The 13,218-nt window shown below is 35.1% G+C and overlaps 1 protein-coding gene across 1 annotated transcript; it reads left to right on the top strand.

Moving 5' to 3' along the window:
• Positions 1-4,084: 4,084 nt before the first annotated feature.
• Positions 4,085-6,774, top strand: LOC138330963 (papilin-like). Its single transcript, XM_069278433.1, has 5 exons — positions 4,085-4,325; positions 4,934-5,070; positions 5,568-6,020; positions 6,318-6,449; positions 6,701-6,774. The coding sequence occupies exons 1-4, from the start codon at positions 4,166-4,168 to the stop codon at positions 6,420-6,422; spliced, it is 855 nt and encodes a 284-aa protein (XP_069134534.1). The 5' UTR covers positions 4,085-4,165; the 3' UTR covers positions 6,423-6,449; positions 6,701-6,774.
• Positions 6,775-13,218: the final 6,444 nt, after the last annotated feature.

Here is a 13,218-nt window from a genome sequence, read left to right as displayed (position 1 = left end):
TTCTACTACAAGTCAGTACAGTTACACCTTGCCATTCTCTAATGGTACTCTTGCATGAAGTAAAAGTGAGGATCATTACGGAGTGGTCTGGTCTTAAAAATGACACACACCTCCACACTTTCCTCACTTGTTCTGAAGCCGCCACCTACCCTAACCGGCAGTACAGTAAACGTGCAGGTAGAACAAATTGTTTAGAAAACTACCTTTAAACATATATATAATGTTCGGGAGAACCAATACAGTCCATTTTAGGCATTCAATGCTGACATAGAGGGTGCAACATTGTGAACAACAGAGTTCAGATGAAACCATAAACATGGCATGCTGATGTAGCATTCACAATTTATCTGTAAAGAAAAAGGGCAATAGTATCCATAGATAAGGATGTACCAGCATTAACCCAGTCCTCATTTAGAACATATCCTATAATCATGTTTAATGATTTATAAAATCAATTACAAACTAAAAACATTGAACTTAATCAAACAGCAGTAACCGTATTGATTTGAGATTTCGTCACATTTAAATATACAAATAAAGCTATTATTTTACAAATAAAGCTACGCCAAGAAGTGGCGTCAGGATTTGTAAAAAAAATGGCCGCCTCTGCTGGAAGGCATGCATGCAATTCAGAATATTATATTCTGGGCTCATGGTTAGAAATAGCTGGTTTATAGTCAAGGAAAGAGTGACTGGGAACGAAACCTTATTTATAGTGTTTGGTTGGCACGAGACAGAAATAAAATGTATTTTGATCTAGATAGCCATGGGCATTAAATCCAAGATTAAATTGACTTTTACGATTTAAAAGTGAAAAATATCAACATACATCTGAGTCCAACTACTAAACATTACAATATATAGAAATTTTGCTTACATTTGTATGTACATTTATATTGACCTTGAGGATAAATTAAGAACTATTAGCACATACTAAGCGCCGATTACATTAAGGAACAGTGAAGATAACTATAACTCTAACTACATTTAGGAAGATTGAAATGTGTATAAATTGACCACAGCATTCTTCACATATACACTAAAAGAGTATGGATATCCAAACCGGACATTCAAAATCCATTTTTTTTCATCTCGGTTTATAACAATTGCATGTACTTGTTATCTAAGGGTTTGGTGATAAATTGCTTCTTTGTAAACTAAATGTAAGAATAAGAAGTCGTTTGAGGTATTTTAGCCCTTGTTACCTTGAATGAAGGTCATGATCGTCATATTAATAAACTTAGGTAGTCAACTAGGTCTTTCAAAACTTCAGTTGTTTGAGGTTTTAAAGTTTTTTCCCTTGTGACCTTGAATATAGGTCAAGGTCTTTCATATTAACAAACTTGGTTGCCATTTATCTCAGCATGCTGCTGCATAATTACAGGTCTTTAGGCCTGCAGAACTTGAGAAGAATATTTTTTGAATATTTACAGTCAGTGGTGAGTTGATAGTATAAACCCCGTTGATTTCAACCAAAGATTTCAACCAAAGCAATTTGGAGCCGCGCGGATGAATTTATGATGGTCCAAATCAGAAACTTTTGGTGTTTTCAGTACCGAACGTACGTTCGATGAACATGTACATGTATCAAAATATGTTTGAACACATATACATGTATGTGTGTAAATACAAATGTAGAAAAGCTACATTGTTTATGTTACTACCGTACCTCTTTGAGCAATGCTTCCGTGCGTATGATAAATAAACAATGTTGTACAATGTACAGTATTGCACATTCCGATGACGTCGCAATGTTTACATGTTGTGTGTCGGTGAGTCTGTGTTGTTCGCTACAACATGTAGATCTACATCCTATTTGTATTGTTAACATCTTTGGTTGTACGCAAATGGATAAGATATGTCAGGACAACATCAGTCTTTGAGTTGCATAAGTTTAACCAAAACGACCAAGCACGATAATGCATTTTTGTTCACCTCGGGGGACAGACAAGTCCTGTACGTTATCTACTGTGAATCGGCGAGAGTAGGCCTTACATACAAAATGTACGTTTGGGTGTTTCGAAATATCAATGAAACGGAATCCTACAATTGTAGCTTTACAATACTTGTAATAGATATCTCTAATATTTATTGAAGTGTTTGAAACAACAATATAAATATAAGCTAACATTTTGAGAGCGGTAGACGTTTACAGTAGTGGGCCTACCTGTGTTTGTACATGTTCCTGGAAACGACGTCTGATACATTTGAAATCCACAATCCTGAAACGACGTATACATTTGAAAGGAACTAGGATCAGTGTATTCAAGTAATTTCAAACGTGAACTGATTAAGTAAAACTCAAGTGATCACAAAATTGAAGAATCTCTCTGTTTGTCACACCTCCTTGACACAGGCGGTTTGAATCGGACGCCGCGTCACAACTACGTTAAATATCCTGCCACGTTATGAACTGTGTAAGCTTGTGTAATCATACGAAGTAAAAGATTAAAACCAAACGGCTTTGCACCATGGTGTTTTTAACAACAGATAAATTAAACGATTTATAGTTTCATACCGGGAAAACCCCAGATATATGCTTCATCAGACGGAACTCATTTTATTTGTATGTTCATTGATAAATTGGCGGAAATTATCGTCACTTCGAGTGGCTGCTCCAAATGCATGTCGGAACCAAACGATATAATTCAATTTTAGTCTTATAAATGCCATAAACACTATTAAGGGTAAATTTTGAGTTATGAAAATAATAGTTAAGACTAAATATAAGGATTAAATTCTCTTTCTGGTGGTTCTATCGAAGGATAATGTTGAGTAGGGTATCAATATTTGTTTCATGGACCGCTTCGCAAATATCGATACCCTACTCAACTTTATTCTTCGATAGAACCACCAGAATGAAACTTTAATCCTTAAATATATAGTTGTTTTTTTTCCGAACTATGCACTTTTGAAATTTGACCCTTATTTCCAACCTGAAGTTGACCTTTTAGAGAAATTGTTGCATAAGTTGATTGTTCCTGAAAATATAAACAATAGACCAAATCTACATCATCTAAACTGGTATGAAGTAACTCTTATTTTTTCCGATATTATATACGAATATATTTCTTTCTAAACTAAAGAAATCAATTAATCCATGAAAAGGACATCCGTATATGTGTGAACTATTACAATAGTACCGATTACTCTTTAATATTAACATTTCTGCTTTCTCTTTGATATATAACAATTCCAACTGCGAAATCGTTTACACTTGCGTAAACGCAGTGGTTGCCACGCAAGAATACACACACCGGAACAACGACTTCCGCAAATAGTATTAATGCGCATCCAATTAGTCCTATTAAATCTTGAATATACTGCATGTATGAATGTAATGTAAATCTTAAATTATATATCAGCAAATAAAATATTAAACAAATATTGTATAAATGGGATGAAAAAAAGATAAAATTAATGTGGAACTTTATATTGTGTACTCTCTGAATTTGACAACATTTCCCGCCAAATTGAAGTCAGCTGTTGCGGGATTCCATCAATTGATCGGCTCTTCCGACAATCGTATAACACTGAAAAAACATAGTTTTATTTTATTTGAACACTAAATTTTTAAAGAAAAGGTCAGCCAAAATGTCAATATAAGGAATTATTGTTATTGTTTGTTGTTTACTGGTGTGTAAACTGCATTTTTTGTACATATATTTTAAATGACGCGCGTTATAATATGTACAAAAAATGCAGTTTAAACACCAGTAAACAACAAACAATAAAAATCACTCCTTAAATAACAGGTACCGGAAATCAACACCTACAGTGAATGTTACTATTATACATATGTTTATATATATACAATACCGGTATATGTTTTAAGTAATAGAACTTGTCTCGCCTCTTAGGATGACTTTTTACGTAACAAGCCTACCACTATTAACAATACATCGGTGATACTTTACATCTTTATTTATATAAATTCTGCTGACATGTACATTTTACAATACAACACCTGGCGATAAATGCACAAGATACAGATATGTAAATTCCTATACATATAACTTTTCTTCCCAGTATCAACATGCTGGTACCATTATATATACCAGTATAAACTGCATCATCTCACCAGTCAGGGTCACGTGGTCGGTTATATATCTTAAAGCGTCTGACAAATTTAATTTAACAGCATATTGTTTGAGAATCAGAGTGAATGATGACGGGAATGAGAAATTCTATCCTTCTCTTGACCATCGCAACATTGACCCTCACTGTGGTGTCTGGTCAAATTGTGAAAGGTCACGGTAACAATGACAACCAGCCTGGACAATCACGGCATGACGGGAAACGGGCCATGGACAGTATGTATAAAGGTGAGATATAGATAAAAAATATGTTTAATTATAAAATGTTTCGCACATGTATATTGTATATTGCGAATCAACTCCTGTACATACAATTTAATTACCACCTCGAATACAAGGTCAAGTTAGTTTTCGAATAATAGCTACCACACAGAAAGGTAACTTCCGCAAAACTGTTGTATAGCGAAATTTGTAGTGGACCGACAAGCAGTAAAACTATTTGATGAACATTCAAAAAATAAATGTTCGTATTGTGTTTTTCATGGGCTGCTTAAGACAGATTTCAAACCCGGCTTTAAGTCGTGGTACCGATAATGTTTTTGAGGTTGTTTAAGGATTAACTTGAATTTATTTTTTATTTTATGGAGATATAACACAAAAATATGAGTGTACTCTAAATAAAGCGCGAAATAAAATGCTCGTAACAAACAAAATTGAATTATTTTGTCAAAATAGTAAAATATCTTATTTTTCACTACATATAATATGCTATACATCAGATTAAACATTTTTCATTTGTTAGTTAGTGATATAGATATACGTGAAATTATCAAACCATAAGATGAATATTACGCGTTATGAAGTATTAATGTCTAAAATAATCACAACCTGCCCAGGTATGATGGAGTCCTTTAAGACAAGTTTTGTTCCTGGCTCAAAGAAGGATGACGGAGGAAATAGCGACGCATCTCCGAGTGATTGGAAGAACATGATTCCAGGTTTTGCGAAAGGGTTTATTCCTGATAGTGCAGAGGTACGTAATGACATATATTGTTTGGGGGATTCGGAAGACGCACCGCTTACGTCTTGCCGCTCGCTTGAAATGGTACAGCAAACCCCGTTTGGCGACAATGACTTTGGGTTCCCACAGTTGTTGCACTATTGTGATACATTTGTGTCATGACAACCTGACAACCTGACAACCAGCATGTTTTTCAAACTGCATTTGTAAATGACGAAGTATCGTTTTAACAATAATTTCTAAACAATGATAATAAGTAACAAATACGTTTAAGACTAATTTTAACCCAGTCATTCCCTTGCCGGTTAGAGCTGAAGTACTTCATGGTTCTAAAAAATCTCGTGGGGCCACAAAACTCCCTCATATATAAACATATTTCGTTATACACATGTTATATGTACATTATAGAATCATTGCGGGAAATAGAGATACCTACGTTATAACTATGATGTCGTCGTAAGCGTGTTCGTTATAAACGTGTTTAAACTGTATGTTCATTACTTTACCAGGGTGATACAGATAACAGCACTATCAGTGAAGATACTACTGCAGATACTTCTGCCACAAACTCAACCTCCGTGGGAATCGAGGGGTCATTCAAGGTCAATGCTGGTATCAAAGATGACGAATCAAACATGGACGACAAAATGACGTCACAAGATGGCGGATCCCCTGATAGTACTGCGTTACCAGACGCCCTACCCACAGATGACAACGTTCCCTCAGAATATGGACTTCTAATGGGGGACACTAACGGAGCAGGCGATGATGGTGAGACTAGTGAAACTACAGCGGAGGTGGCAGCAAAACCTAAAAATGACGAAACTGATATGATGCAACCGGAACGGGAAGCAGCAGAAGCACAGAATGATAAGGCAAGTTTGACTAATGACATGGGAGAAAACGATGAAAGTGTCGATACAATGAAAACAAAACAGGACCCGGACGCTGAAGCCAAAAAGGTATATCTTAAAGATTAATTTATTTAAGTACATGAAACAGCAAAGCTTTTTTTTCATTTATCTCGTTAAAATAAACAAAAAGTAATGCGTGGTATTATTTCGTTTAAACCAAACCATGTCTGTGTGAAACCTTAATGCTTTGAAGTAATCCAAACGAATACCATGCGAATAGTTCATTCGTAAGTCACTATGATAACATACCACACTGGGTAATATTATATTTTGTGAGTTTTAATGGACCATTAGTTATTGGTACCGATTAAAATGTTGACGAGCATACTAATCGAGTAGTTGTAGTCTATGTTTCTCAAGGTGGCCATGAGTGGGAAGGCAGCCCTTAAACAGGACAAGAAGACGTTAGCACAGGCTGATACTGAAACAAGCAAAGAAACCACCATCTAGTCCTCATGATCAAATCTATTTGACAGCGTGAGTCATTACCTACCCTACTATCTAAAATACAATTAGAATTTCTTAATTATCTGTGTCGAGTCGAAATTAATCCAAAAATAGATATAGACAAGTCATAGCATCTAACATTATTCTTTTATTCGAAATATAATTGTATTCATAGTAAGCAATATATATAAAGATGAATCAAAATATGCACATTTGAGTGGTATCTACTGCATAACATTCGCTCTTCATTGGATAATGCACTACATTTTTGTATGTTACAGATTACGACTGCATCTATAACGACGATAAACCTACGAAACAAGAATTGTCAGTTTTTAATGTATACTTGAAGAACCAATAAAATGATTGATGAAAAAAACAAAAAGTCATTGTTCTCTTTTAATTGAGTTGTACGTATTGTAAAACATATCATATTTATTCATCAATTATTTGTATGGGGGATTGACATGATATATACTGTAATACTGTAAACGTACTTATTCTGGCGAGAGTTTTATTTTAGAGATTTTCGCAAGTACAGTTATAAATCTTCTCAAAGGGTATTTTCGGTATTGAACCACCTAATAGTACTAATTCATATCCGCACTAATAAATCCTAATTTAGAGTTATTCGTATTTGCGTTAATTTGTGCTACAATGAGCACGTTTACACTTATTGGAATCCTCTGGTAGTATTTCCTGAATTTCTGGAGTAAGGCCATATTCCTTCTTACGCTATTTCAATTGCAATGTCCTCAATATAACATGGAAATAAGGGTCACTAACACATACTTAAAACACAATTATATAGGATCTGTAGAGTCATTAAATATTGGATTTGATTTTAAGTCAACATAACCCAGGATTATGAAACAGTCTCAGACTTAAATTTGTGTTTAGACAGTAAAAAAATGATGCTACTTTTTGTAATGTCATTTATGATTGGCTAAGTCTACAAGATTTCATGCTAATTGTTATAACATATCGTTAAGTAACATTACACGGATGTAAGATTCTACTTAGTTTTGTAATTTTGTTCTTCTCGAAAAAAACATATTCATTTTTATGGCAATGGAATATGTGTGCCTTCATAGAAAGTTCTTTTGCTTCTGCTCCGTGGTCAAGAAACCAAGTATATAAAGGCAGGGTAACGACTGACTGGCCGGTTTACTGAATGTCCAATGAGTGAACTGTACGGCAGTATGCTACAATAATGTATCATTTAAAAATTGATACGAATTCAGCTATTCAGAAGGAGACACTACATTTATATATCCATTCCAGCACGCATGTAAGTAACATACGGAAACTTCCGCACGTTTTGTCAAGAAGTAAAGATGACGTAAGAAAATGTTGAAGTTGAACTTTGGAATTTAATGATGATAACTTTGACTTGACGGATGGCTATTCTGGAGTGTCCAGAATATAGCTGATGTGTTCCGTACAAAGTCGGAGACCTAACTGCTTTACAAATAAAATATTTCATGCTTAAATAATGTACATACAATAAAATTACAGAATTATGATTGACAGATATCGCTCATTGGCAGATTAATCAGCCGTGGTCAGTGTCCTTTAGGCAATTAGGATGGCCGTGACATTAATCCGGTTACGTAATAGAATGGAACTTAAAATCTTTCAGAAAAGGTATCAAAGTAAATTGCCAGAGGATATACACAGTTATCACACATAAGGATTTTATCTCAAATGTCACAAACGTAAATATGATCAAGAATATAACCTTAGGAATGTCAAATTACACACAATAGTATTAACTGATAATTGATGTTAAAATTTAGCAACTATTAACGCAAAGTTCAAAGCACTTTAAAATTTATCACAAAATTCTTTGTGATAACTTCCTTCCGCTCCGGGAAAGACGCGTCCCGCGTCTTAATTAAACTGTCCTCTGTTTTGATGGAGTCTATTCGCTCGGTTTTCATAGGAAATGTGTGGTCGCTGGCGTCGTGAATTATTTTGTGGTTGGTTTCGTGGTCCGGGAAAAGTATTCGGTCTGGTAGTATTTGGAGCGCTGTAGTAACTAAGTTGTTTTTGGAGGCTTGTGATTATGTTTTGTTTCTGTTTTAATTCCTCGTCTCCTTCTCCGAAATTTTGAACTTTAAATTCGCAATCTGTCGTTGTGTCTGTTCTTTTTGTTTCGCGGTTGTTTGTAATGTACTGATTGTTTCGTCTTTGCTTTTCATAATTTTCTTTCTGTTGTCCAATGCTTTTTCTAGTTCCTTAATTTGAGACACATAATTGGTTATATTCACATTTTTGGCGCGTGCACATTCCTCTTCTAGAATTTCGTTTGATCTTTGTAATTTTGCACACTTTTCTGATATTTTGGAGATGGTAATTTTGGTACGAACAAGTTTTGACTGTAATGAAATTATCTGGTTGTTGTAGTTAGAGTCTTTCTGGAAATCGTTTTGAAGTTCACTATTTTCAATGTCACTGAATGGAAAAATACACAATACCTTTTTGGTTTCTCGGAATTTCCTGAGACGTTCAGAATCTCGCCGCCGTTTAGATGTTGACTTGGCCTTTTTCTTTGGTGCAGTGCGAATAACGGACTTACTGTCCGAAGAGTTTTTCGGGACAGGAACAGGATGGATAGGCAGTTGTCGCTGACTGGTCCAGGGATAATATCCTGTTGTACCAACATTTGTAGTACAATGTCCGGTTCGATTAAAACACATTCTCGAAAAGTGGCCAATGTTTCCACATCGGAAACAGTAACATCCGTTTGCTGGACAACACATCGGATGGTTTGGGGCGAAGTGGCCTCCACATCTATAGCATAATGCCATCCTGAATGGTTACAGTCAAAACGTTACCCTGGTTAACTCCAAAGTATGGCGAACACAGTCTTGGTTAAAATCCAGTCCGTGTGATTCCGAATAGAGTTGGTCCTTCTTTGAGTCACTCGCGGGAAATACTTGCTTGGCAGTTGAGGTTTCGGGAAAGCGTACCCAGCGTAGAAGTGGGTACTACCAGGATTATCTCCACCAATTAACATACGGAAACTTCCGCACGTTTTGTCACGATGTAAAGATGACGAAAGAAAATGTTGAAGTTGAACTTTGGAATTTAATGATGATAACTTTGACTTGACGGATGGCTATTCTGGAGTGTCCAGAATATAGCTGATGTGTTCCGTACAAAGTCGGAGACCTAACTGCTTTACAAATAAAATATTTCATGCTTAAATAATGTACATACAATAAAATTACAGAATTATGATTGACAGATATCGCTCATTGGCAGATTAATCAGCCGTGGTCAGTGTCCTTTAGGCAATTAGGATGGCCGTGACATTAATCCGGTTACGTAATAGAATGGAACTTAAAATCTTTCAGAAAAGGTATCAAAGTAAATTGCCAGAGGATATACACAGTTATCACACATAAGGATTTTATCTCAAATGTCACAAACGTAAATATGATCAAGAATATAACCTTAGGAATGTCAAATTACACACAATAGTATTAACTGATAATTGATGTTAAAATTTAGCAACTATTAACGCAAAGTTCAAAGCACTTTAAAATTTATCACAAAATTCTTTGTGATAACTTCCTTCCGCTCCGGGAAAACGCGTCCCGCGTCTTAATTAAACTGTCCTCTGTTTTGATGGAGTCTATTCGCTCGGTTTTCATAGGAAATGTGTGGTCGCTGGCGTCGTGAATTATTTTGTGGTTGGTTTCGTGGTCCGGGAAAAGTATTCGGTCTGGTAGTATTTGGAGCGCTGTAGTAACTAAGTTGTTTTTGGAGGCTTGTGATTATGTTTTGTTTCTGTTTTAATTCCTCGTCCTTCTCCGAAATTTTGAACTTCAAATTCGCAATCTGTCGTTGTGTCTGTTCTTTTTGTTTCGCGGTTGTTTGTAATGTACTGATTGTTTCGTCTTTGCTTTTCATAATTTTCTTTCTGTTGTCCAATGCTTTTTCTAGTTCCTTAATTTGAGACACATAATTGGTTATATTCACATTTTTGGCGCGTGCACATTCCTCTTCTAGAATTTCGTTTGATCTTTGTAATTTTGCACACTTTTCTGATATTTTGGAGATGGTAATTTTGGTACGAACAAGTTTTGACTGTAATGAAATTATCTGGTTGTTGTAGTTAGAGTCTTTCTGGAAATCGTTTTGAAGTTCACTATTTTCAATGTCACTGAATGGAAAAATACACAATACCTTTTTGGTTTCTCGGAATTTCCTGAGACGTTCAGAATCTCGCCGCCGTTTAGATGTTGACTTGGCCTTTTTCTTTGGTGCAGTGCGAATAACGGACTTACTGTCCGAAGAGTTTTTCGGGACAGGAACAGGATGGATAGGCAGTTGTCGCTGACTGGTCCAGGGATAATATCCTGTTGTACCAACATTTGTAGTACAATGTCCGGTTCGATTAAAACACATTCTCGAAAAGTGGCCAATGTTTCCACATCGGAAACAGTAACATCCGTTTGCTGGACAACACATCGGATGGTTTGGGGCGAAGTGGCCTCCACATCTATAGCATAATGCCATCCTGAATGGTTACAGTCAAAACGTTACCCTGGTTAACTCCAAAGTATGGCGAACACAGTCTTGGTTAAAATCCAGTCCGTGTGATTCCGAATAGAGATGGTCCTTCTTTTGAGTCACTCGCGGGAAATTCTTGCTTGGCAGTTGAGGTTTCGGGAAAGCGTACCGAGCGTAGAAGTGGGTACTACCAGGATTATCTCCACCAATTAACATACGGAAACTTCCGCACGTTTTGTCACGATGTAAAGATGACGAAAGAAAACTGTTGAAGTTGAACTTTGGAATTTAATGATGATAACTTTGACTTGACGGATGGCTATTCTGGAGTGTCCAGAATATAGCTGATGTGTTCCGTACAAAGTCGGAGACCTAACTGCTTTACAAATAAAATATTTCATGCTTAAATAATGTACATACAATAAAATTACAGAATTATGATTGACAGATATCGCTCATTGGCAGATTAATCAGCCGTGGTCAGTGTCCTTTAGGCAATTAGGATGGCCGTGACATTAATCCGGTTACGTAATAGAATGGAACTTAAGATCTTTCAGAAAAGGTATCAAAGTAAATTGCCAGAGGATATACACAGTTATCACACATAAGGATTTTATCTCAAATGTCACAAACGTAAATATGATCAAGAATATAACCTTAGGAATGTCAAATTACACACAATAGTATTAACTGATAATTGATGTTAAAATTTAGCAACTATTAACGCAAAGTTCAAAGCACTTTAAAATTTATCACAAAATTCTTTGTGATATAAGCATCAAATGAAAGTTTACCAAAACCCATAGAAAGTCACCTTATACATTAAATTGACGTTTATAAAATGAACAAAAATGGAAGCATTGATTATGAGTCACCACTATAAGATGGACAAATAAATAATTGCACGATTGATTGTCAAATGTTTATTCATGCACATAATGTATTTTTACTTAAATAGCATCCATTTCACGACATCACTGAATCGATTATGTTATTAAATATTTTTGTTTTTTAAAATCACAGGTATCTGTGTGAATAATCATCAGAAACGGATTGATTTTATTTCCCGATTTAGAATAGAAAAACAGTTCTGTCGACATATAATGTATAGAACAATTGGAGCTGTATGGTATAATCAAAAGTATAATTTTCTTCATTAAAACATTTGCTGTCTGTTGATAAAGCTTACGCCAAACGTCTTTCTATATTTGTTTTTGGTTGCATTCAAATTATATAACCAGTGTGATTTGATATTCATAAATCATTAACCCTCTATGAGGTAAATATTGTGATTCATAACCCTTTTTAGATCTAAAATTTACTTAATGCAAATTACGTGGTTAGCATTATCAACAGAATTCATTCTCTGTGTTATTATTGTAGGCATAAAACTAGATGAAACGTTTTTTGATTGAACATTATTTGAATGCATATCGGCTGTCTGACGAAACTGGCCTAATAAACGTACATTAATGTAATACAATGAATACACGCTATTGTAAACATAGTGATACACCTAATAAATGTGCCATCATTCATGAGGCCATATCGTAAACAAATTATATCTAGAAATCAGTCCATATGTACTGTGTATGTTTGTGTAAGCCGCTTTAGAGAAATGATCACAATTGTAAAATACAACACTGATCACAGGTAAAAGTTCTTCATTATTTAAGGGGTTACATAATTTACACGTGTTCCATTATCATTATACCCTCATAACCTCAACAAAATAAAAATTTATTCCTTATATTTACAGTTTTCCACATAGATAAATATTATTTATTCTCGCAACAGATGCATATTTTTTATCAAAATACCAGAGTTTTTTCCTTTCCCGTCATCGCCAACGAATTCGATTGAACAGCTAATTGGAATCGAGTCATTCATATGTTCCCACCAAACGTGGGGTCATGACCCAACGTTGCTACATCAGCGACTATTCCCGTAACAATATAATCGTCGCACGTGTTATAATATCATTATGCACTGCTAATGATAATACTTGAAAGCATTGCTATTGAGTCCATGCCAGTGCAAACTGTAAATATAAGGAAATAATTTTAGATATTTTAGCCCTTAATAAATCATTTTCAAACATGGGTTCGAACATTGTGAAATTATAAAATATTTATTATAATCCCTCAATCGTCCACATTTTGTTGATTATTAATAACAATAATGACTATGTATTTTATCGACAGGTAAACAAACAACTACCACATTTGACATTTACAAGTTTTTTCGAACCTGTAAAACGACGGAGATTGGAATG

The sequence above is a fragment of the Argopecten irradians genome, chromosome 9, assembly GCF_041381155.1.
Source record: "Argopecten irradians isolate NY chromosome 9, Ai_NY, whole genome shotgun sequence".
NCBI lineage: Eukaryota > Metazoa > Mollusca > Bivalvia > Pectinida > Pectinidae > Argopecten > Argopecten irradians.
Note: the sequence above shows the minus strand (reverse complement) of the source record. Positions and strands in the feature narration are given on the sequence as shown.

What these genes read in the sequence shown, in the direction of transcription:
- LOC138330963 (XM_069278433.1), top strand. Translation starts at nt 4,166, where the DNA reads ATGATGACGGGAATGAGAAATTCTATCCTTCTCTTGACCATCGCAACA. An exon ending in CATGGACAGTATGTATAAAG is followed by an intron (nt 4,326 to 4,933) that starts GTGAGATATAGA and finishes CAACCTGCCCAG; the next exon opens with GTATGATGGAGTCCTTTAAG. An exon ending in CGGACGCTGAAGCCAAAAAG is followed by an intron (nt 6,021 to 6,317) that starts GTATATCTTAAA and finishes GAGTAGTTGTAG; the next exon opens with TCTATGTTTCTCAAGGTGGC.